The 25,449-nt window shown below is 54.3% G+C and overlaps 9 protein-coding genes across 9 annotated transcripts; 4 read left to right on the top strand and 5 right to left on the bottom strand.

Moving 5' to 3' along the window:
• Positions 1-191: 191 nt before the first annotated feature.
• Positions 192-794, bottom strand: J4E83_001575 (uncharacterized protein; the record flags this gene model as incomplete). Its single annotated transcript, XM_049328531.1, has 1 exon — positions 192-794. One exon carries the CDS (start codon positions 792-794, stop codon positions 192-194), a length of 603 nt encoding a protein of 200 aa, XP_049193049.1.
• A 3,190-nt stretch (positions 795-3,984) lies between these two features.
• J4E83_001574 (uncharacterized protein) lies at positions 3,985-5,337 on the bottom strand (the record flags this gene model as incomplete). The annotated part of the gene is made up of 1 exon (XM_049328530.1): positions 3,985-5,337. One exon carries the CDS (start codon positions 5,335-5,337, stop codon positions 3,985-3,987), a length of 1,353 nt encoding a protein of 450 aa, XP_049193048.1.
• A 254-nt stretch (positions 5,338-5,591) lies between these two features.
• Positions 5,592-7,968, top strand: J4E83_001573 (uncharacterized protein; the record flags this gene model as incomplete). The annotated part of the gene is made up of 2 exons (XM_049328529.1): positions 5,592-6,274; positions 6,321-7,968. The coding sequence occupies 2 exons, from the start codon at positions 5,592-5,594 to the stop codon at positions 7,966-7,968; spliced, it is 2,331 nt and encodes a 776-aa protein (XP_049193047.1).
• Positions 7,969-8,733: 765 nt separating this feature from the next.
• On the bottom strand, positions 8,734-13,284 carry J4E83_001572 (uncharacterized protein; the record flags this gene model as incomplete). Its single annotated transcript, XM_049328528.1, has 1 exon — positions 8,734-13,284. One exon carries the CDS (start codon positions 13,282-13,284, stop codon positions 8,734-8,736), a length of 4,551 nt encoding a protein of 1,516 aa, XP_049193046.1.
• A 1,318-nt stretch (positions 13,285-14,602) lies between these two features.
• Positions 14,603-15,769, top strand: J4E83_001571 (uncharacterized protein; the record flags this gene model as incomplete). The annotated part of the gene is made up of 1 exon (XM_049328527.1): positions 14,603-15,769. The coding sequence occupies one exon, from the start codon at positions 14,603-14,605 to the stop codon at positions 15,767-15,769; it is 1,167 nt and encodes a 388-aa protein (XP_049193045.1).
• Positions 15,770-17,166: 1,397 nt separating this feature from the next.
• On the top strand, positions 17,167-18,531 carry J4E83_001570 (uncharacterized protein; the record flags this gene model as incomplete). Its single annotated transcript, XM_049328526.1, has 1 exon — positions 17,167-18,531. The coding sequence occupies one exon, from the start codon at positions 17,167-17,169 to the stop codon at positions 18,529-18,531; it is 1,365 nt and encodes a 454-aa protein (XP_049193044.1).
• A 424-nt stretch (positions 18,532-18,955) lies between these two features.
• On the bottom strand, positions 18,956-19,846 carry J4E83_001569 (uncharacterized protein; the record flags this gene model as incomplete). Its single annotated transcript, XM_049328525.1, has 1 exon — positions 18,956-19,846. The coding sequence occupies one exon, from the start codon at positions 19,844-19,846 to the stop codon at positions 18,956-18,958; it is 891 nt and encodes a 296-aa protein (XP_049193043.1).
• A 1,825-nt stretch (positions 19,847-21,671) lies between these two features.
• On the top strand, positions 21,672-22,104 carry J4E83_001568 (uncharacterized protein; the record flags this gene model as incomplete). Its single annotated transcript, XM_049328524.1, has 2 exons — positions 21,672-21,733; positions 21,816-22,104. 2 exons carry the CDS (start codon positions 21,672-21,674, stop codon positions 22,102-22,104), a joined length of 351 nt encoding a protein of 116 aa, XP_049193042.1.
• A 931-nt stretch (positions 22,105-23,035) lies between these two features.
• J4E83_001567 (uncharacterized protein) lies at positions 23,036-25,085 on the bottom strand (the record flags this gene model as incomplete). The annotated part of the gene is made up of 2 exons (XM_049328523.1): positions 23,036-23,195; positions 23,248-25,085. 2 exons carry the CDS (start codon positions 25,083-25,085, stop codon positions 23,036-23,038), a joined length of 1,998 nt encoding a protein of 665 aa, XP_049193041.1.
• Positions 25,086-25,449: the final 364 nt, after the last annotated feature.

Genomic DNA, 25,449 nt, shown 5'->3' with positions numbered 1-25,449 from the left:
GGGGCAGTATTGTACGATGAAAGCATATCTCGGGTACGTGTACAATGCAAACACATGACCTTGATGTCGCGGCAAAGCCGTTTTTATGAGATTTATGAGACTCTCAGTGAAAGGTAGTCTTACTGCCCTTGCTTCTTTTCATTTCCACCATCTCGTAGCCTCTCCACTTTTCCATGAGCCTTGCAATTCTCTCACTCCAGCTCACCTAACATTTCTCTTGTCGCGCTCAAGCTCTTGGTATCTCCGTAGATCGCCGCGATCAGACTTCCATCGATTTTCGGGAATTCGCGTTGGAGCACTTCGACATTGTCGTCGTCATCGTCTTTTCGCCCGGCTGCCTCATAACTCTGCATGACCTCAATCTGGTGAGAGCGGTCCTGTCCGGTGGGAAGTGCCATCTCCGTAGCTGTGCGACGAGGTGGTAGACCTGGTGGGACATCCTCCTGTCCGGGGTAAGAAGATTGATTTGGATAAGAAGGCTGGGGCTGTTGTTGCTGATGGTAGGGTTGCTCAGAGAGCCCATGGAGTTGGGGCTGCATGAATGGGTTGTGCGATTGGGCTTGGCTTGGCTCTTGGCTCCATGGAGAGGTATCCTGGTGTTGAGGGGGGTATTGCGCATACGGCTCTTGGGGAGGATGTTGGCCTAGCGGATTTGGGGGTGGCTGTTGAGCATACGGATTCGGAGGCGGGTCTTGCGCTGGTTGGTAGGCTTGGTAGGGATTGTGGCTCTGGTTGCTCTGGCCTTGTTGGTTTCCTTGGTCCGCCCACGGGTTGTCGTTGTGGTTGGAGGCCATGACTGCAGTATGTGTACTGCTCGATGTTCGTGTGATACAGGATTTGAAGGTTCGAAAAGGAGTGCAGCGCGCTTGTTTGGCAAGCAGGGAATCTTTGAAGCTCAGGGCTGACTGTTGGCTGACGAGTACGTGAAGGCGCGGTAGACGATGACGTACGCTTAGCGCACGTGCCTCTTCGCCCCGCTTCGACCAACAGAGGCCAGGCGCGTACTTGCTGCGATAAAGAACAACTTCGTCCAGGTACTGTAGAACGCAGGTCGCATTCCAAGACTGACTATCGAGAAGACAGCCCTGACCTTGCATTGTACTCGCATCACTATCACGCCTACAGTGTACATCTGTCAGCGCGATGTGTGCAAGGACAGCTCCTGCCTCGCCGGAAGCGGACACCCCTTGCATAACGCGGGCTGCTCCTTCAAGGTGCTTCTAAAGTACTTATATGAGCACGCCAGGTAGGATGCGTGATTGTATCTTCATATCTACTGTATCAAAATCTGTCCTCTCCATCATTACAGTCATGGCAGCGCTGAGCCTTCAGCCCTTTGCCCTCCGTTTGTTCAACGCGCCACTAGGTGTTGACTTCTTACACAAATTGAGTGTCAAAATCTCGCCTTTCTTCGACTACGAGCGCGATCGATCGTTTGCGTATATCAATGCTAATAAGAAAAGCACTTTATGGAAAGAGATGATAGAAAAGAGGCTGGAGGCCAAGAGGCGTGGTAGGCGATGTCGTGCATCTTGCTCGCCGTGTCGAGCATGCTAACAACATATAGAGAAGCAGCAACAACGCGCCAAAGAGAAAGAAAAGCAGAGGAAAGACAATCCAAATTGTAAACAAAGACACCGCGAAGCAGAAATGAAACTCAAAGCCAAGATCTTGCAGAAGAGGAAAAGTAAGTCCATGTCTAACGGAAAACAATCGCCCGTGACGTATCATATATCAGGAAGTTCACATCGTTAATGCATGTTAGGCGGGAACAAGATCAACACTCGTTAGGGTTTCAATTTTCGTTTCGGCTGGTGTTACTGTCATCATCACTGACCCGGACATTGTGGATGCACAGACTGAGCTCAGAGTTCCAAAGACTCTAAGGTTATCCCAAAAACATGCCAGCCGCTCTAACACGTAGCCAATGTCTTAATCTAGGAAGGCGACAGAGTAATAAAAAAGACAACTGCTTTCGCACACACGCAGAGAGATTTGAGGGGCCTGTTTCTGCATCACATCGTTCTGCGTCGCTCAAGTTCAATGCCATTGATCCTCTCCACGTCTACTTAGTACCGTCAGTGAAAATCGTTGGAACGTATGATGGACTGACGAACCCAGACTCCTGCGTCTACTTCCACCTCCGTTCCTTATCAGACGCCATAACAGTAGACCGATTGGTATGCACGTTGCGAATAACGTGGCCAAAGCGATGATGGCTTCTGTGGACAGGGAAGACATCGATGAATGATTGAAATCGGTTTAGTTGTGAAGGTAGCAAGGTATTCACTGTCCGTGGGTTTCGAAGTATTCCGGTTGGGTTCGGTTGGAACAGCTTGGGCGCAAGTTCGAGAGAAGTGTCGGGACGGGCCTTGGCTGCAGGTGGTCTGGCATACATATAAGGTCATGGCCGCGGTCCTATACAAGTCAGGTTCCGCATCATTGGCAGGATAGGGAGTACAACGTCACGTGGCATGTCTTCGTACATGTATATCTCTGGTTTTGCATGATTGGCTGGCCAGGCGGTGCTTGACATGCATGACACCGTAATTGGGGCTAGCTCAGCATACTCAGGTTTCGCGTGATTGGTGCACTCCTGGTCAAGCCGACCACGAAACCGACATATGAAGATATGTCTTTCGCTGCACCGTCACGCACCTTCTTTTCTTCACTCTACATTCCTGTTCCAAATTTCAGCTTCGGTCAACCCTCAACTTGAGCGGTGACCACTCCCCTTTTCCACCACTACCTAGGCATGGCGAGAATGCTCGCAAAACAAATTCCGGACGAGGTCTGGAACTCTCACAAGCTTGCGATTGGAGAGCTGTACATTGGAGAAGGCAGAAAGCTCTGCGGCCACGAAGGTGTCATGGACATCATGACGAGACGTCACGGTTTCTCGCCCAGGTATGCACGAATCTGGGCTGATCATACTGCATTAGGCTGATCTTCGCACAGTGAATCGCAGTATGAAAGGAAGTTTACTTCTTGGGGCATGCGCAAGAAAATCACCGGCAAGGAATGGAACGCGATTCTGCCTCGTGTGCAGGAAAGAGAGGAGCGTGGTCGGCAGACACTCGTTGCTTTCAACGGTGTATTTCTCGACAAGAAGCGTATGGAAAGAGAGCTAGATCGCCGTCGTTCCAACTCGAACATGCGCCAGGGTTTTGTGCAAGGTATGGAGTTCTTCGACATGCTCTCATAGGGCTAATTCACATCAGTCGCAGTCCCTCCAACCCCTCCTGGCTTTACAATACAATCGCCACCAAGCACCACCGACACACTTGAGGATCAGATCATGTTGGACCAGGGAGCCCCTCCAGGCCTTACAGTACACTCGACATCACACACGGCCAACACACTCGAGGACGAGGTCATGTTGGACGTTGAAAATAGTCCGAGGCCTGTAATACAATCGTCACCAGATACAACCGATGGACACGAAGATGAAACCATGTCGGAACCGAGTGCTCCCCACTTAGATGCAGTCATTGGTGGTTACCAGGCCCAAAAGTCAACATCTCAGGCCGCGCCTATGAATACCAAGCGTCATCTACAAAGGGATTCCGAACAGATTATAAACCATCTACATATTCCACAACCATGGCTCAAGTTCTCCCAAGGGGAGAAAGTGGAGTGCTGGCATTGTTGTCAATGTGGACCGGGACAAAATTCGATGGCTTTAAATGAAGCTTGCTCATTTTGTTACAACCACTGGCGTTGCAGTCGCTGCGAGTACTATATCTTTTGATGTTGAAGCAGCTGTGGCTCAAATGGGCAGAATGTGAGCGGTTTGATGTTCTTTGCTTGAGCTTATGAGTTGAGGGAAACGCTGCCTGATTAGCAGCTGCTTATGTCGGTAAGTCACATCTAGGACGATAAACGCGCCGTGGAGGCTGCATATTCATTACTGCGTCAACCCTGCAAAGCTATCTTCCATGCTTTCTTGCACTCTGAAAGACCTTGTATCATCATGTAACCTGCCTATGCTGGCTCTTCAGTCTTCGCTCGCTTGCCCTCCGCACCACCATCATCGACTTCCAACTTTCTCTTGCTGCTGCCAGCATCATTTGACCCTGAAGCTGCCGGTGCAGGCGCCTTCACCTTCTTCTTCACCATACCCGAGACATCGTTCGCGCTCTTGGTAGCTTCTGCAATCTTTGCCTTTTGCGTCGCGGCATCTGCTCCCAACAGCCCGCCTAGCAGTCCCTTGAACACCGACGAGTCGATGCTGTCGAACTCCTGCTTATTGGGATCTGACTTGAGGTCCACAAGACGGGTCTTGAGATCCTCGAGCATGCCCTTTTTGTCTTCAATGATGGCTTGCTTCTCCTTCTTCTGCTCTGGCTTCAGTGCGTCGGAGCTGAGTGCTGCCTCCTCCTTCTTCAGGCGCGCTTCCAGACTTTGTATGGCGAGGTCTGTTTGTTCAGCAGCCTCCTTCCGCAGGTCCCAGTTTATGCCATCTTCGTCCTCCTTTCCTTGTTCCTGCTTAGCAGACGCGTCGGTCGTTTGTCCAGTCTGGTCTTCGCGTACTTTTGAGACGGATGCGAACTCGAGCGCAAGGGAAAGCGAGTAGTGGGCTTCTGTGACGTTCTCGTGCTCGAAGGGGTATAGTTCCTCTTGTAGTGCAAGCGCTTTGCGGGCGTCGGATATGGCGTCGTGGAATCGTTCGTTCTCTAGCGAGATCTCGACGAGGAAACCGTGGCAGTCGGCGATGCGCTCCTTGATGACGCGCGCCTTCGGGCTCAGCTCCGCCTTGCCTTTGCCCTTGTCTGAAGCGTCTCCTTCTGGGGCGTCTAATTGCCTCTCATACAGGACGCGGGCTAGCTCGAAGATCTCGTACGCGTTTCCGAGGTCGTCGTCATCCTCTTCTTCCTCACCGTCCTGCATGTCGTCGTCTTCATCCTCGGAATCGGTCCAGTTCTCATCGCCTTGAAGCTGGAAGAATGGCGTCTCGCCTACTGGCTTCTCCTTCTGCTCAGGCTTTGCGGCGCTTGCACCTTCACCCGCGTCTGCTTTCGCGGCCTTCTTTGCCTTTGGCTTCTTCTTCTCCTCTTTTGCCACCTTGTTGCCTAGCACATCGCTCTTGGCGACTGCCGACCTGTAGAGCGCGCGCCCGTAGTAGAAGAGGAGCTCGGCGTTCTCAGGCGCCATCTCGCCGTTGAGCTCAGCCTGGATCTCGACTGCATCGGCGTAGTGTTCGGCAGCGGCGTCGTAGTTCTTGGTCGAGTAGTGGATAGAAGCAGCTTGCGACAGCTCTCCCATCTTCTCTTTCGTTCTGGGCATGTCTTCAGTCTCGGTAACGGTCGCGAGCGGTTCAGTGGCAGGGTCAGCCATTGCGTGAGATTTGTCGTATTTGTGTGATATATTCAGCGTATGCGACAACGATTTCAGAGTTTGCAGGCCGTAAGAGTAAGCGTGAAGGATGCTGAGTGTCGTGTTTGGGCAAGAGGCTCGGTGGTTGCTAGGAAAAGTAGCTCCGTCTCTAGCGCGAAATCGCGCTGGAACGCGTCGCACGCGTAAAGTGGAATCCCATGCGTGCCCATTACCACATTGCGACACAGCACAACTTCACCTTCACCACACCCAATATGGCCACCTCAAGAAGACCCGAAAAGCCCTCGGCGGTACCCTCAGACCTCATCCCATCTTCGTCGCCAGCGTTCGGAACCCCGGTTCATCCCATCAATCCCCGCAGAACCGCCCCCATACGCGCCCCGCCTGCACTCAAGCCAGTCGGCAAGTCCACCGTTCTGCCTATTCTGCTTCCTCCGGCGACACTACGACCGCTCGCATTTCGAACGTTCACCAAAAAGCACAACCTCACCCTCACATCTTCTGCCCTCCAAGCACTAGCAACGTTTGTGGGGAAGCACTGTGGTTCGGGATGGAGAGAAGAAGGCCTGGCCGAAAAGGTCTTGGAGGAGATCGCCAAGAGTTGGAAGAAGTGCGGTGGCCAGGTCATCGTGGAAGGCGACAATGAGACGCTCAAGGGCATACTCAAGACACTCGAAGGCTCAATGAGTGGAGGAAGGGTGGTCCAAGGCTCAAATCTGGGCAGGCAAAGCAGCTTCAACTTTGGGCCTGAGATAGCTGGCCAGATGAATCGCCCGAGTATCGACACCAACAACAGTTTTGGCATGTCGAGCCTGGAAGTAGAGGACAAAGATGAGGAAGAGGATCTGTTGAAAGATCCACGAGAGTGGATGAAGGTCATTGGCGCGTTCGAGCAGCCAAAGTTGATATACAATGCCACTCAGAAGCATTTTGAAAAGTACGTATCAGTCAAGAGAGAATGGAATGTTTACTAACCATGTCAGGTCTGCCAAAAAGCCATCGCTATTCCCAGATCCCTCACACAAGACCGAACTCTTCCGTCAACGCTACCACATCGTACACCAGCGCATACTCCGCAACGAGACGTTCCAAGCACCCACCTTCTCTACGGCCCGTTCTGCTACCCTCAACCGGACGGGATCGATTGCGACGTCACAGATGAACAGTATCACACCAATTGCCAATCTGCTTGGTCGCACTGGAAGCACACATTTGCTGCTAGGCATGCTCACAGTCTCGGCCACTGGTGCGCTGTCACTCTCAGACCTCACAGGCACAATCACGCTAGACATCCAACACGCACGCCCAATCCCCGAGAATGGCGCCTACTTTGCACCAGGCATGATTGTTCTGGTCGAAGGCAGCTACGAAGAGGATGCAGGAGCCACATCAACTCTAGGAGGCAGCGGTGGTATTGGTGGCACAGTTGGCGGTAAATTCCTCGGCTTCTCGGTCGGACACCCTCCCAGTGAACGCAGAACAGCAACCTTGGGCGGCGCCGAAGAGGTGGATAAGAACAGCCTGGCTGGACCAGCGTTCGGATGGACAGACTTCTTAGGTGTCGGTTCTCAGCGTGCGACCGGCACCCGTATGAACAAGATCGCATCAAAACTCCTGGATCAAGAAACAGCACACAACATTGTCATAGCCTCAGACCTTCATTTGGACGTTCCATCGACGTTGTCCGCCCTCCGCACCTTATTACGCACATACACTCCCAATCCCACCGACGCCCATCCAGTCTACCCTCTCGCTATCATCATGATGGGAAACTTCAGTTCCAAAGCCAGTCTTGCAGGTGTGCCAGGAACAGGCAGTATTGAATACAAAGAGCACTTCGACGCACTTGCCTCCGTTCTCGCCGACTTCCAATCTCTCATCGCACACACTACCCTCGTCCTCGTCCCGGGCGACAACGACGCCTGGCCGAGTGCATTCTCAGCCGGCGCCGCTACTCCACTACCACGAAAGCCCATCCCAACGATGTTCACAAGCAGAATCCGGAAAGTGGTAGCCGAAGCCAACAGAGAGATCTGGGGTGCAGGCAAAGCAAAGGGTAAAGAAGGCGAAGTGATCTGGACGTCCAACCCCTCGCGCCTGAGCTGGTTCGGCGTAAAAGGCGAGATGGCGATACTACGAGACGACGTGGCCGGCAGGCTGCAAAGACAGTCGATACGGTTCAACAAGCCACCAGCCGATGTAGACGACGAGATGCCATATGCACCAAGTCATCAACAGCAAGAAGCAGAGCAGCAAGACGCCATGGATCTCGATCTCAGGATGCCACCGCCCCGACCACAGCAACAGCAACAAGATGTTGATCTTGACACACAAACAGCGCGCGCGCTTACGCGAACTATCCTATCGCAATCACATCTCAGCCCCTTCCCGCTTTCGGCGCGACCGCTACACTGGGACTTTGCTCATACGCTGAATCTTTACCCGTTGCCAACAAGCTTGGTACTAGCGGATAGCGAGGCGCCGGCGTTCGTGGTGAAGTACTTTGGCTGCACGGTCATGAACCCGGGGAGTATAGATGAGAGTGGGGGGCGGGGCAGGAGAGAAGGGAGGGCGCGATGGGTGGAGTTTGATATTAGGACTTCTGCTGGTACTGTGAGGATGGAAGGGTAATGTTAGATAATATGAATGTTCATGATCTTCTTTTCATCGGCGTTGCTGTCGTGTACACACAGGGCGTGCAGACTACATGGATGTATTGTGTTGCGTTCTATGCACAGGGATACAATATCTCCACCTAGATTATACGTTACGACAGAGATACTGTTTGAGATATCGAGTATGCAACGCAAGAGTTCCATTAGAAATTATCTACATCTGTTTCCGCTCTTCCGCTCCATCCATCCATTTAACCAACATAAACACACATCAATTCCAATCAAGTCATGTACAAAGCTCAAGCTCTTAAACTCAAAAAGCGAGGGGTATTGCGGCACACGCGCACGTATGCCGTAGCATCACTGAAGAAAGTCCGCCCCGCCTGTACGTAGTAAGAAAAGGTAAGGAAAACTGGTATCATTGTTCTTTTCGAAGAGCTCGTCGGAGCCAATCGAGCGCTGAAAAGGAAAAAGGAAGACTAGACAGAGGTACAACACAGAGCGTAGATGGAAAACAGGAAATTGATGGTCGTCGTGGATTCGGACTCAGAGGCGTAGGGTGGGAGACTGAGACAGTGGGGGTGAAGTAGATCGATGGCAGGTCAACAATTTGTTTGAAACACGAATAAAGGACGCAATGGAAATGTGCGAGCGGCTCGATGCGGTAGACGAGGAGTGTTCGATCCTGTGGCGTTTGGCATGCGCGGTAAAAGCCCCAGGCTGGTCTTGATGTCTTCTCGCAGGTCTACAACAACGCGGATTAGCCTTTAGCCAAACGCGCTCAGTTGTTGATTCCAAAAACCCGCCTTAGACCTTGGAACTTCTTCTTCTTTCCGCTCCTGCCGTAGGAAACCGAACGGCCCTGCGCGTCCACGATGGGTGCCGACACGTTAGAGACGAGGCTGGAACGGGTGGCGAAGCGAGGTCTACGGGGCGCGACACCATCTGAACTCACGGGACGATCGTCAGTGCCGATGGTGGGCGGAAGTGGCCATTCGGGAGTCTTTCGACGTTGCAGCTTGGGAGACCTCTGAGGAGAACTGGGTGTCGGGTCGCCGAATTCCTTGTCCTCGTCGATGGGCGTCATAGGGTGAGTCATGTCGCGGTTGCGTTGTGCGGGTGGCATGGGAATCTCGTCAGGCGCTGGGATGTTCTGCACAGCCTGGGGTTGCGCCTGGACAGCTTCTGGTTGAGCCGTAGTTTTTTTCTTTCCCAGACCGAAGAAGCCACGCTTCGTCTTGGCCTTGCCAGTAGCTCCAGAGGACGAGGGCGCATACTTGCTGTCACGTAAAGAGCCAGCGGATAGAGCTGTACCCTGTGCGCCGGCGTTGCCAGTGGTGCTACTTGTATTGTTCGTCGCCGGTGCTGATTGCGCAGCCACGTTGGGCGTTTCATCGTCGGCTTCTTCTTCCAGATCTGTGGAGTCACCGTCTTCTTCGCCTGCTTTCCTGGGGATCCCACGTACTGGCGCGAGACCAGGGGGCAGGGTGTAGTCGAGAGGCTCGTCATCATCTGAATCATCAAATCGACTCTGGAAACGAGACGGCCGAGCGTCGTCGTCTTCGTCGCTTGAATCAGCGAACCGACTCTTGAATGGGGCTTTGATGGCCTTAGCAGATGTTGCCTTTTCCTTTGATGGCTTTGATGGCTTCGACGGCTTTGGTTGCTTGCTAAAAGTAGGCATTGGCTTTGCCTGCGTAGGCGACGAAGGACGCACATCAGGTCCTTTCCGGAATCTGCCCATTGGAGACAGAGATCGGATGCTGAACTTGGAGGATCTGACTGGTTCTGGGGTAGGAGAAGAGGGCCGCATAGACCTTCGCATGGCGGGCGACGGTGATCCTGGAGGAGAGATTGCGCGAACTTGCTTTGGCGCTGGAGCACTTGCTCGCATGGTAGGCGCAGGTTCTTGCCTCATTGAGCCACGCATAGTGTATCGTCCACCTTGCTCCCGTCCGCGCTTCCTGACACGCTGGAAACTACTTGCAGACGCGTCTGAGTCACTGTCGTACGTAGGTGCTGGGGCGGTCATCGGTTTCGTGGCAGGCGCGCTCTGTGGTCTTCCCTTGCCGACAGCAGCAGCAGGCGGGATGTTCTTCTTCTGAAGAGCACCTCGGGGTTTGGTATCCATAGGTACCATGCTGTGTCGTGATGCTGCTAGACCCATGCCTGGCGCGGGTGAGGGATCAGCTGAACGCATGCTCTGTCGCATTTGAGGCTGTGCTCTAGGAGCTGCAGCTGGAGGTCCGCGCATACTCGATCGCATAGTCGATCCCATCTGAGATTCGGCCCGTGGAGCCGTATTGGGACCTCCTCTCATGGTTCGCTTCATGTGAACCTCAGGAGTATCTTCCCTCGGCGCCGCTGTTCGCAGAGATTTCTTGTTCTGCGATTCAGCTGGGCGCGCTGACTGTGGTGCAGGGCTCTTCTTTAAAGCAGACTTGAGAGGTTTTGTTGGTGTTCGATCGGCCGATGCAGCGGTTCTTGGGGGTGGTATAGCAGTAACCTTGCGCTCTGGTGTGGTATCCGGCGTATACTCGCGTGTAGCAGATGGTCTAGACCTTTCGTCTGAGACTGGAGCTTGTGTGACTCGAGAGATCACTTCTTTGGCATGCTCTGCTCGCTCGGAAGGTACTTGGGTCTGCTCCGATTGAGAGTTTGGCTTCTTCAGAGACGCGTTCACACCACTCCAATGCTGTTGAGCAGCGTTCCAGTCTTGTGTCGGAGTAGTGTCTGAATCGCGGTTGTCATCCACAGACGTGTCTAACTGGAGGTTCGATGTAGGCTTTTCCGTGGAACTTGCATTGGCATACTTTGAATGCATCAAGCCAGAAGATGCCGGGACTACAGGACTCTCCATAAGCGCATTGATGCTACCAAACCCACCTTCACCATCGGTAAGGTCCTCATACGCATCACTGTAGACGCTGCTGTTATCATCGGTAGTCTCGTCGTCTTCCTCGGTCCGTGTGGAAGACTGTTGCTGTTGACTTGTTGAGTCCTGTTCGGGCATAGACGTGGCGGTCTTGGTTGGAGTGGGGGTGACTGCGTGTCGGTCGGACTCAGGAACATCGTCGCCCCAACCTCCGGGTATCGCCATGTTCTGGTAGACAGGTTCAGGCTTCTCGTATGGGCTAGGGGTAGCAGGCTGGAGTGCGATGTTGGGCACCTCAACGATCTGTTCCGTGATTGGAGCAGCCGCTGCTGATGTTTCCTCCTGTGACGTAGACAGAGACTTGGGCTCTGGAGCAGGGGGCTGCTTCGAGGCCTCCACAGGCTTATGGGTGTCTGAATAGTCGCTTGAGTCTGACACATACCCACTCCCTTCAACGGAGGTGACTTCAGGCGGTAGAGGGCTGTCTTGTCCGTGCTTCTGGGCAAAGTCTTCGGCAACAATGTTCCCGAGCGCGACGTCGCTGGAAGCGTTTGAAGTCGGGAAGGTCTCGGTAACCTTCTCAGCCATGTTCTCTTGTGGTCGTCGCTCCTTCTCGCGTATGCTACCAAACGATGGTAGAGCAGGGCGTGGCTTCATGAAATCCTCGAACTCGTCCTCTTTCTCGGCTATGGGACTCCACTTGGACGCACTGAGACCTCCGTGAGGCTGCGCAACTGCATCGACCTGTGCAGGTTTGCTTGGCAGTACCGGATCCTCCTCGAAACTAACACGCACGTTCTTCTTCTTCTTCCTGCCTCCATCGTCAGACGCAGTGTCAGATGCATCGCTCGGGGCAACTTTGGCAAAGAGACGTCCGTTAGAAGCAGCCGGCGATTCACCGCGGCGCGATACTGAAGGCGAGCTCTTCAAAGCAGATTTTGCAGGAGATACTGAGCGCGGCAGCGGGTCGTGTTTGGTGCCAGCAAGTTCGACAGCTACAGGCGCAAAGTGGGCAGTGCGTGGTGGGCTCAGTGAAGTATGCCGATCATGCGTATCACGAAGACTGCCACCGCCAATAGAGCTTGCGGGTGTCGAGTTGGCTTGAGCGGCGATGCGAGGGTAGGCACTGTCCTGGTTGAGAGCGAATTTGGGCGAAGGCACGTCGTCCTCGTGGCCAGCTATAGTGCCATATCCAGAGTCGTCCAACCTGCGAGTGGTATTTGCCTGCTCCTGAGGTGGGAAGTCGGCATCAACGAAGTCATCAGAGTGTCTCGTTGCTGTAGCGGTACTGGGTTGAGGTTCGGGTGTGCGCGATACAGCTATCGGCTCTTCTCTTCTCTGTGGTGCTGGCTGTTCCTGGCGGACATAGTGGCGTATAGGACTCGGTGAGCCGCGGCCCATCTGGTTCTCTGGTATGTGGACGGAGTGAAAGGTGTCAGCATGCTGTGACACGAATTGTCGCGTGGGCTCGGGCTCCGGCTCTTCGTGCAGCTCTCGATGACGGGCCATGGCATCCTGCTTGTGAATGAACTTGCGCGTCGAAGGGTCGTAAATGGCATCTGGTGAGTTCGGATCGACGGGTCGAGGGGCTTGTCGCGGCACATAGGATTGCGTCTGTACAGCAGAGCCAGATGGCTTGGCGCGCATACTGCCACTCGACAGTCTTGCGCCTTGCAGGCCCTGTGAGATCTGGTGCGTTTGCACTGGGCGCTCCGAGGCACTCTGGACCGATCGTTGGGCATTCTGGAGGTCGTAGCTAGAGACACCACTGGACGTCTTTGGTCGCGATGTCGAGGCCATGCGCTGGACGGCATCCTGATTCACCACAGGGCCGCCAAACCATCCTTTACTCGAGGGAGGCGAGGGATTCTGGCGCGTGCCTACGGCGCCCGGGGACATTGGGCGGGAGAAGTTTACGGATCGCAACGCGTCGTCCTCCTCGGACACCTGAGCGAGATGGCTGGCAGGCCGTTGCCCTCTCCCAGTAGGAGCGGCGCCCCTATCCAGGCTGACGCCTCTGCCTCTGCCTCCTGGCGCAGGTGATCCTCCACGGTACGTAGGCTCGAGGCTGGACGCACGCCGATGGACGACGCTTCCCTGCTGCTGCATGTTCTTTGGCATTGGCGGAACCGGCGGCGCATCTGCATCCGCTGGACTCCCTCCGCCGGGCGATGGCGCGCGGAAGGAGCGCTCCGTCATGGATCCTGAGCTCGACTGCCGGCGCAGGGGGCCGGGCTGTGGTCGCGAGACGCTGCCGTTTGACGAGAGCGAGCCGCGGCGGGCCATGCGCTTCGTGACTGTGTCGCCTACGGGCGTCGGGGTCGTGACGTGGGTGCGCAGGGCGGCGGCCGCAGCCGCCGACGAGAGGTCGCCGTTGGATTCGGCATTCTTGATGAAGGCCTTGGAGGCGGCGAGCGAGGCGGATGCGCTGGGCGGAGGGGCTCGCTGGGGCTGCATGGGCGACATTTGTTAGCATCGCGTCGCCATACGCCTGCGGAGCGCGCCAGGAGGTTTGCGCGCGCACACAGAGAGCACCTACCGGATTCGACGCTGCCCGTCGTCGCTTGCCGAACATGGTGGCGGTGGTGAATTAAAGATTACTGCAGTTGCGGCTGGCGCTGCATTGCCGTGTGGTGCGATGGTGTGGTGGCTTTGGAGATGCAGGTGCAAGGGTCGTCTGGATGATGTCACGCCTGCGGCGGAACCGTGCGGCCTGGGTGAAAGAGTGGAAAGCTACCTGCGTCAAACCGCCAAACGAAAAACAAATCACGGGCGTCTCACGTGTGGAAGGATCGGAAGGGTTGGAAGTGCGAGAAGGGCTCCGAGATGCTTCTGGGCCGAGTCGACTTGTTGTAGCTAGCAAAACAAGTAAGAGGATCGTCATGTTCCCGGACAACCCAAAGCTTAGGTCGGACGTGTTGGCGCCGCAGAGGCCCGCAAAGCCTCGCGCCGGCGCATTTGCATCGTCACAGAAAGTGTCAAACACCTCACCGTCTCAGCTACATGGTCAAACAAGCACGCATGTCGAGGATGAGGCTGTTGCACGCCCTGGGAAGGCGTGGCTCGACGCTGCCAGATGCAGTCTAGACATGGCCTAGAAGAGACATGCATTGTTTACGTTGTCTCTTCGCCCTCACGCCTGGTGCTTACTCACATCCATCATCGCAAACGCGCACGCACTTCTCCTGAGACTCTGCCGGAGCGGCAGCAGTGCTTTTCCACGAGCCTGTTTCCTCTTTCACGCGCCGGCACTTTCACGGTCCCTGATTTGCACCTCTCCAGCTAGTAATAACCCTGAGCCCCAACACCATTCTAGCCAGTCCCCATCTGGCGCCACTGACGTAGCCGATATCTCCAAGAGCAACCGTCGTAGCGCCGGGCGCCGGGCGCTTTGTGATTTGCGATGCTCTTCCAAAACATGCGCAGACGTCTACAGCGTTTGCCTGCCAAACGTCGCACAGGCACCCATGTCCAGTGCCACGGACTATTGCGACACCACGTCGAATACAGATCGATTTGATCATGGCAACGTGGAACGCGCATTTTTGCGCAAGGCCATGTGGATAAGGATCGACGAACTGGCCCACCCAGAGCTCGAGAAAGATCGCCCAGACCGCACATCTCTTCCCCGCGCTAACTGCTAACATCGTGACAATTGACCAGCACTGCCACCTCCCGGTTCATCAAACAGAAAGCGACCGAGTGTATACTTCATCCGTGCGCCTGCCCTACTCCATTTCTTTTCCGATTTGCTTTCATCTGAGACTCCATCAGCATGGCATCACCAGCGTCGCGCCTGCCGCCTTTGCCATTACCAGACGGCATCGTCGAGAACTATGTCTACTGTCCATCAAATGGCATCACCTTCCACACGCTCGAAGCTGGCTATACTCCCCAACACGATAGGCCTCTCATCATCCTATGCCATGGCTTTCCAGAGCTTGCCTTCTCTTGGAGGAAGGTCATGGTGCCCATCGCTGATGCCGGCTATCATGTGGTAGCCTTCGATCAACGTGGCTACGGGCGCACAATCGGATGGGACAACTCTTCGTTCCCTAACACCAATTTATCGCAATTTGCTCTGACCAATGTCGTCCGCGATGTGGTGACACTGGTTAATGCTCTGGGTTATCGAGAGGTTAAGTGTATCGTCGGCCACGACTTCGGCGCTGTCACTTCCAGCATGTGTGCTCTGATGCGTCCAGACCTCTTCAAGAGCGTTGTCATGATGAGTCATCCTTTCAAAGCGCCTGCACGGCTGCCATTCGATATAGCCCACGGTGGCGCTCGCGAACCTGCGCCATCGCCTGACATTCACGCTGAGTTGGCAAAGCTGCCCGTGCCAAGGAAGCGTTACAAGTGGTATAATAGCACTAGTACAGCCGGGGCCGATTGGATTCAACCAGGCCAAGGCCTGCATGCCTTTCTTAGGGGGTATCTTCATGTCAAGTCAGCCGACTGGAAAGAGAACTCACCACACCCTCTCAAGAGCTGGACGGCCGAAGAGATGGCCAAAGTGCCCAATTACTACGTTATGCCGTTGCACAAGTCAATGCCTGAGACTATCGCTGACATGATGGCTTGCGAAGATAGCTCGGCGACTGAAAGATGGATGCCTGACGAAGACCTCGCTATCTACGTCCAAGAATGGTCGCGGACAGGCTTCCAGGGCGGTCTCAATTACTACCGAATCACCACCGATCCACTTCTCCAAAAAGATCTCGAGCTATTTGCGGGCAAGACGATCGAATGTCCGAGTACCTTTATATCAGGTGAGAGAGATTGGGGCAATTATCAGCAGCCTGGGGCCCTCGAGGCCTATCCCGAGTCATGTTCAGACTTTCGAGGGATCCACTTGATCGACAACGCAGGACACTGGCCCCAACAAGAACAGCCGAAGAGAGTCGTTGAAGCGATATTGGCGTTCGTCCGCTATCTTTAAGTCAACTGCAGCTGCGGCGTATACGATGCTTGACAAAACATGCGATTCTCCCAACTTTTCAATTATGCGGCTCCCGATCGTCCGCATATTTAAAATCCGATTAAAGCCACCAACAAAGGGGTTCCTTCCGTTTCAGATCAGAGATGACCATCTTGTTGAGGCTGCTACGCCGCTACGCCGCAATTCCTTCTCATCTTCGGTCGGCTAGAGTTGCCGCCCGTTTACTCGCCGTTACCCGGAGCCGGACCGGCAGTTAGGTTCGTAGTTCAGCACGACTCGGAAGACTCGTGATATGCAGTTCTCCAAAGTTTCGTCGTAGTCAAAATCCGCTACTGTCGCAAACAGAGTTAAGTGCTGCAACATCAGTACTCCATCACAGCAATCGGAAGGAAGAAAATCAGGCTGAATACCAGTCTAAATTTCACATCGTCTCCACAGTAGGTACATAGGCGAGCTTCTATTTCCAAGAAAACTGAAGGTACATGTGCATTGCATCAACGGCGAAGACGGCTTTTGCGGTCTGTTGAGCGAGAGGATTTGAAAACGGCTGCACAATGACATTGTATTTAGCTGCTCCAGCTAAAAGTGAGTACATCTACGATCGCTTAACTGCAGGCATGTGGCGTGGGTATCCGATTCCCCTGATCTCGCATGCAGCTCGCGGCAGTGCTGACTCGGCGCTAGAGCCTATTCTTACCAGGTGCGCTTAGCATATCATCGAGCATCAACGTGCAGGATCACACTTGTCTCCTTATGAATGAACAGACGGCTGGGCAGGATGGAAGGGATTGCAGTGTATAAGATGACGGGACGGGCGGAGGGCATTGTTGTGTGCACAGAACTTTCACTACCGCGCAGAAATGACCGCCTCTCCTCCTTCAGCCGCTTCGTCCCGTACTTTGTCTCTTCCCTTTACCAATACACTTGCAACCCTACGTCACTTGGTCCAATGCTGCCGAGGAAGCACGCAATCGCCACCCACTCGTAACACAAGTGATCAGTCAATGCGTCCAACGGTCCACGCAATTGAGCAGTCAGACGCATCACCTAACTTGCTCAAAGGCTCGCTCAACCAATCTCCTTCCAGCTCCTCTGTATCGAGCGTGTGCGAAGATGGGTACATCAACAAGAATCTCGCCATCACTCAAGTTACACCCATCGATTACCAACCCGAGACATCTCCAAAGGTATCTCAACAGCTACTCGATAGCGACGCGAAAGCCCACATACGCAGTCGCGGAGATACTCTCGATCCTTTGAGTCCTTCAGATCAGCCATGCAATCGATCAGCGCCGCTTCAAAAACATTCTCCTCCAACAGAATACATAGAGAACTATACAGCGCCACTGACGAAGCTCGCGGACGAGAAAGATATCGGCGTTGTGACAACAGTTACCATGACTTCACAATTATCGTCATCGATGCTCTCGAAGCCAGAGATCACTTTTCGACGTCGAGTGCGGGATGTCTGCCTCCATTGGTTCACAGCCTACCGGATACTCATCGGGCTCACCTTCGCTGTAAACATTGCGGTGCTCGCTGTCATGGTCAGAGGAAACCGTCACGACCATCTCGGCCTCTCTGGACCCCTGATTGCTGCCGCCGCCAATATCTTCGTCGCCATCTTCGTACGCCAAGAAGATCTTATCAATGTCTCCTTCTCCTTTGTAGCCAGAACGCCAGTAAGCATACCATTATGGCTCCGGAAGATAATCGCAGACTTCCACCACTACGGCGGACTGCATATCGGCTGCTCTATATCATCACTTCTATGGTACTGCTACTTTGTCTTCTTGGACACCAACCACTTCCTCGATCACTTCGGGCAGCGCATGGCTTCTGGTTGGATGTGGGCCGACATTATCACCTGCTACGCCTTCCTGACAGCCATCTTGTGCATCTGCGTACTAGCGCATCCACACCTGCGCGTAAAGTTTCATGACGCATTCGAAAAGACACATCGCTTTGGTGGATGGATAGCTTTGTTGGTACTGTGGCTCAACGCAGGTGTGTCCAGCCGCAACCCCGGCAGTCCACCGCTGTACGCAAACGCCGCCCTCTGGCTGCTAGCCGCCACAACTTTCCTCATAATCCTCCCATGGACGCGTATACGCCGAGTGCCGATAACTACCGAGCCCGTTTCTAGCCGCGAAATCAAGGTCACCTTCCCGTACAAAGACATGCCCTACACGTCCACCACGCGCTTCTCGCTAAGCCCCGTCCTCGAATGGCATGCCTTCGCCACCGTCCCGTGCTCGCCGTCCCCTGACAACCCTTTCGCATACATTGTCATCTCTCAAGCGGGTGACTGGACAAAGGCAATGATCAAATCTCCACCGACACACATCTGGCTGCGTAAACCCGCCGCCAAGAACTTTCTCTCTTTTGCTCCACTCTTCGACTCCATACTTCTCGTGGCTACGGGCGCAGGGATTGGCCCATTACTCTCACTCTTATGCTCACCCGCAATTGCGCGGATGCGCGAGCAGGGCAGACAGGTTAGGGTTATGTGGTGCGTGTACGATCCCGATGCGGCGCATTGGCAGTTCGTCCAGGATATCATCCGTAACGTCGACCCCGAGCCTAAGATATTCGACTCGCGCGAGGGGAGACCGGATCTAGCGTTCGAAGCTGAGTTTATGAAAGAGCAGTGTGGAATAGAAGCTGTGATGGTAGTAAGCAACCCGACAGTTACGAGGGAAATTGTTGAAGGGATCAAGGCAAAGGATGGTGCTGCATATGGCGCGGTGTTTGACTCTTAGACGCTATCGGTGGTTGGTTGTGGTGTGAGCATGGATATGCTCTGCTTTCTGAATCGATGGTTCTGTTGTGCTTTTCGGTTATGTTCACTTCGGCTTTGGCTTTGACCTTAGTCTAAGAGCAGGCTCTCCGGTCGCAGTAGAACAGTGATTACATTCTGTATTTGTATGAACACTTCCTGAATCGGGTTTGGAAGATGACCAAACATGCACATTGTCTGTAACGTCGTGCGACGGCTCTTTTCATTTGTAGTAAGACTGTTAAAAAATTCATTGTGTATCAATTCCACCATTGTCTCTCACGATGTCAAGGGCATAAGCAAATGAAGACTAAAAATTACAATTTAGAAGTACTACTACTATAGCTGCTACTAGGTATTAGAGCCGCCGTTACAAGTCACCAGTTCTCTCGATACAGTAACAGTCTTTACATGACCTCAACAACAGCGGGGCCAGCAATGATGGTGTCGTCAGTAGCGGCAGTGTTGCAGCTGGTGAGAACAACGTAGCTCTGGCCAGCAATGCCCTTCTCGGGGACGGTGACCTCGAAGCCACCCTCGACCATGGTAGCCTCAACGAAGACGGGGCCGGTAACGGTGATGAAAGCGGCGTAGACCTTGCCGTCGACCTTGTAGCCGGAGGTGGCGAGCATGACCTTGCTGCCAGCCTTGATCATCATGCTACCGTCAGAAGCGGAGGCAGCAAGAGTGGGGAACGCCTTGACGGGGAGAGGAGCGTTGGTCTCGGGGCAGGACTTGATGAACTGCGCAGCGAGGGTGTAGACCTCGTTGTAGCTCAAGGGGTTGTCGAAGGGAGCGGGGAAAGGCGAAGCACCGACGGTGTTGCGGATGTATGCCGAGTGGCGGGCCTCAACGGTGAGGATGGAGCCAGCGGCAGTGAGGTAGGTCTTGGACATGATGTCGGCGGCAGCACCGAGGTAGGCGCTGACACCAACGCCCTCGAGGACACTGGCAGTGGCAAGGAAGGACGCAACGTCCTTGTAGCCGAAGTCGTAGGTGCAGGCCTCGACGGGCTTGGCTCCGGCAGCGCTGAGCGCACCGGTCAAGAAGGAGACGTGGGTCTCCTCATCGGAAGAGATGGTCTTGATGCGGTTGTAGGCCTCCTCGGAGAAGTTGGCGGCCTTGAAGTCCTCGACGGTGAACTTGGCGAGGGCCTCGCGGTAGAAGGTGTCCTCGAGGTGCTCGAGAGTGAGCGCGTAGTTGAGGATAACACCGTCGGTTACACCATCAGCACGCTTGATGGGGGATGCGGTGGAGACAGCCGCAAGAGCAGCAATGGCAGCGATGGTAGACTTCATGGTGATGATGGAGTTGAGTGATTTAAACCGAGTAAATTGAGTGTGAGGAAAGACTGTAGATGCTCAGAGTAGTGAACTTGGTGAACTGTGAGATGCTTCTTTCAATCCAGCGGCACCAATCCTGTCTTATACCTCCCGTGTCCATTACTCCAGGCCTCTTTGTCTCCGCCTCAATCTCCCGTAACCACCTCCATCACAAAGCTTACTACCCCTCTTCCAGCGTTCGCCTGCACTACCTCATCATCTCATCTCCCAAAACCTATAAGCTAGGCACAATACATCCCGTAGACGGACATGCTTCCATCCGGCGCCAGTCGCGATTTCACAGCCCAAGCTGCCAGCACCCCCGATTAGTCTAACCTAAATGACTCCAACTAAGGCCGCCGTCAATCCCAAATCAGGCCGAGACCAACGATCCGTATTACCTGATCGAGCACTGCAGCAAGGGCTGTTAGTGTGGAATGCGTGAGAGTGAACAAGTTACAAGGGTCCAAGGGCGACGTTCCCCGCAGAAAATCGCGGTAAGTTGTTTAGTCATGTTTGTGTACCACGGAACCTTCACCATCCGGACTGACGCTAGTGCGGTTAAGCTCAGAAATGACGTCGCGCTACTGCAAAACCATACCAATGCCGGTCTAGCAGCGAGGTAATCTTCACCTTTTTAGTCAGGGGAGTAGGTTGTACAATTGTCATCTTTTGACTACATGTTTTGCGGAAGGTTTTTCTTCCTTCGCTCGCGGCGAGCGTGGCTTGGGTGAGATGCAGATCTACGTTGGATAGACAGGGGAGGTCGTGATGGTGCTATGGAAAGGTGAGCTTCCGAGGGGCAATGTCGGTGGGAATGACTTGGTGGACGGGATAGAGAGGTGGGTTGTTACGTGATGTAAGCTGTACAGATGAGCCCAATTGCTAGAGACGCTGCAAGCTGGATGCGCCTTCTGCTTTCGATGTCTTTTTTGGAATACGATCAATCCAAGAGTCGCTGATAGATCAGCTCAGTGTTCCAATAACGGCTCGTTCTCTGCGGAAATTCCTATCTGGAGATGTATCCAAGACCGTGACCCCGGAATCACCACCGTTGGTACAAACGCCTCCAATTACCGCGAACGGAACTTCCCACCTCCACATTCTTCCAGGCCGATTACCCTTGACTAGCCAGGTACAGACCATGCGTTGATCTAATATCTAGCCGCCCTCTGTCGACGGTAAAGTCTGTCTCCGTACTTTAGCCCGTTAGTGACACCTCGAGTCCAGATTAGTTTCGTCTAGCTGCCGCGATGTTTGTTGTCGCTGCGCCCTTGCTAACTTGTTTGCCTGCTGATCAACACACTCTTCGCGGGATATGTGACCGATGCAGCGGGAAATGGGCGCGGGAACGTGATCAACTGTTTTCTCGGAAGACGTTTGATCCGATCAGAGTTGAATTCATCGACCGGGTTTTCGGCTTGAGGGTTGCCACTTGTGTTTGGAATGGAGATAGACTAGTTGGTAAGCTGTGGATGTGACTGGTAGCTTGTTTGAAGAACGGACGAGGCCGTATGCGGAGTATTGGTTGGTGTACGCCAGTGATAACTGCCGCGTTTCGATATGTCCTTAGGTCGCAATTGAAATTAAGAAAACTAGGGAGGTGAACTGTGCGCGTGCTCGAAGGCGATAGGTAACGGGATGAAGTACAAAGAAGGGTGTCGAAGGTCGTTCCTTTTCAGGTTCCTTTCGCTTCTCCCTCGCTTTCCTCAGAGTTGACATATATTCATATCACCAGTCCTTCCCGATCGAATCAAAAAGCTCAAACGTCTCCCACCTTCAACACCACATCACCTACACAATGAAGTTCTCCACCTCTTTCGTCGGCGCTGCCGTCTTGCTTGCCAGCACTGTCTCTGCTGCGTAAGTCAATCTTCATCCCTACCACTCCTACCTTTATCCCCACTGCCCAATCTAAGCTCACTCAAACTAACACTCCTGATAGCGAAGCCCCAGCCGTTACAACCACCCTGACCGCCAAGGCCGGCTGCCCCTCCGCCGCACCCGCCGATGTTATGGTCACGCGCTCAGCCGTTGCCGTACCATCTTGCGCCGCCGGCGCCAACGAGACCAAGCCCAGCATCGTCACTATGCCTGGCTACGGAACAGGCATGATGGGTAGCGCCACAGGTACAGGAATGATGCCGGAATTCACTGGTGCGGCGTCGGCGAACATGATTAGCGGTGTTGTCGTTGGTGTGTTCGGTGGTTTGGCTGCTGCGCTCATGGTCTAAAGTTCTTGCGAGGGTGGATCTTGACGTGGATGTTGGCGATGTGGGATGGAGTTGAAGAGACGTTTGGTGCTCCAGTGTCTGGTGCATAGACATGGAGGTTGTAAGAGCTGTGTTTTCTAGTCAATACCTTTTCGAAGAGATGGGGGAGAAGATAGTATGTAATGCTAATAGTGGTTGGGAGAATGTACAATGAGTTCTTGGCTGGAAACGTTGCCGTTGTCATGCATGAAGCACGTAGGTTTACTGAGTTGCCATGATCCTCGCTCTATGGATTATCTTTCCCATTGCCTGTACATGCGAGTGACGGGCATGTAGTAATCATCCCCGGTGGGTCCAGCTGACGCCATCCGCCATACCCACATGAACGTATACCCGCCGTGGAGCAAACTTTGACGCAATTCCATGACGCGGCCCGGTCACGTAAATTCGACAGACTTGAAAGCCAAAAGGATACATCTCTTACATTTATATTCCCGTACATGCCCTATCTACAATGCTCTTCACATATTTTCATCTCCGTAACCTACAAAGCGCGGAGGAAGAAGCAGCACAAGACCTTCAGACCTTGACAAATCCACACACACAATAGCCAGCCGGTTTCATCACATCCCGGTAATCGTATATATACACAAGTAGAGGGCTCCTTCCCTCCTGAGATTATCCAATGTAAAGTACCTAACATGTCTCGATATAGGCTCATCCAGACGAATCCACTCCCAGAACACTGGTGTGGCATTCAAGCCCGCAAAAGGAGGGAGCAAAAGAAAAAAGGGTACAACTGCGCCCCGAGTATACAATTCGCGGAAAGAGATCGATGGAGCGGTCGGAAAGAGTCGCCGCGATGATGCCGAAGATGAAGAACGCCCGCCAACGCCATGCCGTCATGCAAGAACTCGTATGAGAAGGGATGCTATACGCGCTCGTAACGTATCTAGTTGTCGTACGTCGAGGGTAACGATTTGCCGCCGCAATCGGGGATCTTAAGCCCGGGCTTCAGTTTGCGGTTGACGTCCATGAGACCCCACTTGTCTTCCCACTCTTTGCCTTTTTCGTTATACTGGATCTTCCATGGCTCGTCAAAGGCTGAGAACCTGGGGATGCATTAGCGACAGTCTATCGAGGCTGGATCACAGGGAGACTTACCAAAAGTACTCTGTCCCGTTAGTTAGACTTGGGCAAACCCAGTCTTCCATGAATTGGTTCATCTCGTCAATACCGGCAACAGAGCCTCCGGCGCAAGTGTCAGCCGCACCACAGTCGGTGCCGCCTCCAGATGGCCAGCCAACCTCGGCGATTACCTGGTGGATGTCGTTCTGGGTTGCGGTCAATGACACGTCGTGGGTTTGCCAGAAGTTCCAGGTCCAGGCAGCTGCCTCTTTGACGTCGACACCGGCAAAGAAGGGGTGAACGTTTGACATGACAATGTCAACCTTGGTAGCCATGTCGCCAGTCCAGTTGTCACCCAAATCAGCCATTGCGACAGGCAGCTGGCAGCTGTGGTCCGAGATGTTCTTGCGGAAGTCGGAAATATGTCCCAGCAGCTCGGTCTCAGACAGGTCCTTGCGGTAAAGCACCTCGTTACCAATGATGATACCCTTGAAGTAGTCGCAGCCATAGTCATCGAGAATGTCCCATGTTTGGGAAATCTGTCGCTCCGTTGTAGTGTCGTTCTTGTCGAGCCATACACCAAGCCAGATCTTCATGGTGTCCTTGATCTCCAGTTGGTTGATGGCGTGGATAAGCATCTGTGTTTGGTTGCAGTCGGTTCCGTACAGGCGGACTGAGTTGGTCAGTTGCGACATGACGGCCAAGTCTCGGGTGATGTTGTTCTGCGATGGTCCGACGTGGAGACAGTCTGGGTACTGTGTGTTCAGAGGAGTGTAGTCCATGCCGGGAAACACCTTATGCAAATCGGCGTTGTTCATCAAAGCCTTGATCTCGGAAGAGTCCTTGCCGAGGTCCTCCTTGTTGTCTTTGGCGATGTCGTCAGCAGATTGAGCAGACTTAGCAGCGCCGTCCTTTGCACCGCCACCCTTTCCGACAGTAGCACCGAGGACACCGCCCAGAATTGCACCTGCGAGGATGAGGGTGATGATGGCAATGGCGATCCACATGCGCTTCTTCCTCTTCTTCAAGTCGTCTTCTGCTTTCCAACTTGCAACCTTTTCTGGGACAAGCTCTCCACTTCCGTTGACCATGGGCACGGCGTCGTACTTGGTACCGTCGCGTGAGGCAGCAAAAGCACCAGCGCCTGCTGCGGCAGCAACGCCTCCGTTGTTTATCGATGACCCTGGCGAGCCATTGCGACTGCTGCCGTCCCGCGAGCCACCGAATGGCACGAAAGAGCGTCGCTTGTTTTGTGGAGAGTTGTGGTCTGGGCCCATTCCCCAGTCGTCATCGTTGTCGACATCGAGCGGGTTGATCTGGCCCATCTGCGGCGCGAGGTTCTGGGCGGACGAAGAGTAGCGGTTGTAGGGCGTGTCGGCGTAGGGGACGCCGCTGTGTGGGGAGTGTGGCATGCTGTACATGGAGCTGTCACTCGAGTACATGCCGCCGACGAGTGGTGCGCCGGAACCGTAGGAGCGTTGCGAGTACATTGGGCGTGGAACCATGGGCTGGTCGTGACCATTGGGGTCATTGAAGGGTGATGACTGCGAGTTCCTGTTGGGGACGCCCATGGGCCGTCCTGGGCCAGCCATGCCTCGTGCAGCGTGGAGGCCGCTCTCGCGTGGGTGGGAGCCAGCGACGCCGCTGGCGATGCCGTTGATGCCGCCGCCCGGAGCCGTCTCGCCCATGTTGTCTGAGCCGGGGGTGACGCCTGGGGTCGAGTAGTCGGAGTAGTTGTTGGGGTCGGTATACTGGCGCTGGGCGTGGAGGCCTACGGGAGTGCGATGGGCTGGCGGAGGCGGCGGATTGTCGTCGGACGGGAGGGCGTCGTGCTGCTGTCCTAATGGCCAGGCCTGGGGTTGCTGGAAAGCCATTGTGAGTGCTTGTTCGAGGTTTTGCTACACACCTCGCGTGCAGAGGCGAAAACAACCTGCGCGGGCAACGCTTGGTGGAGGTAGCGGACGGCGGCGCGCCGCTCTGCGGATCGAATGGAGGCGGACTATCGCTGGGCCTGGCTAGTGTTTGCGGCGCGGAACACGGTTGGCTGGGTGGTTTGTTCTTCACGGCGTGGGACCTCGCAGGGATCCGGGCAGAACGAGCGGAAAAGATAATGCAGAGGCAGCGTTTCGCAGAGGCGCAGGCGCGGTCGCAGTGGTGGAGAGAAAGTCGGAGTCGTCGAGTGGCCGAGATGATGCAGGTGTGTTAGGCGGGTAACACGGCGCTGGCACGACAGAGGCT

The sequence above is a fragment of the Alternaria metachromatica genome, assembly GCF_023757995.1.
Source record: "Alternaria metachromatica strain BMP 0045 chromosome Unknown scaffold_2, whole genome shotgun sequence".
Lineage (NCBI taxonomy): Eukaryota > Fungi > Ascomycota > Dothideomycetes > Pleosporales > Pleosporaceae > Alternaria > Alternaria metachromatica.
Note: the sequence above shows the minus strand (reverse complement) of the source record. Positions and strands in the feature narration are given on the sequence as shown.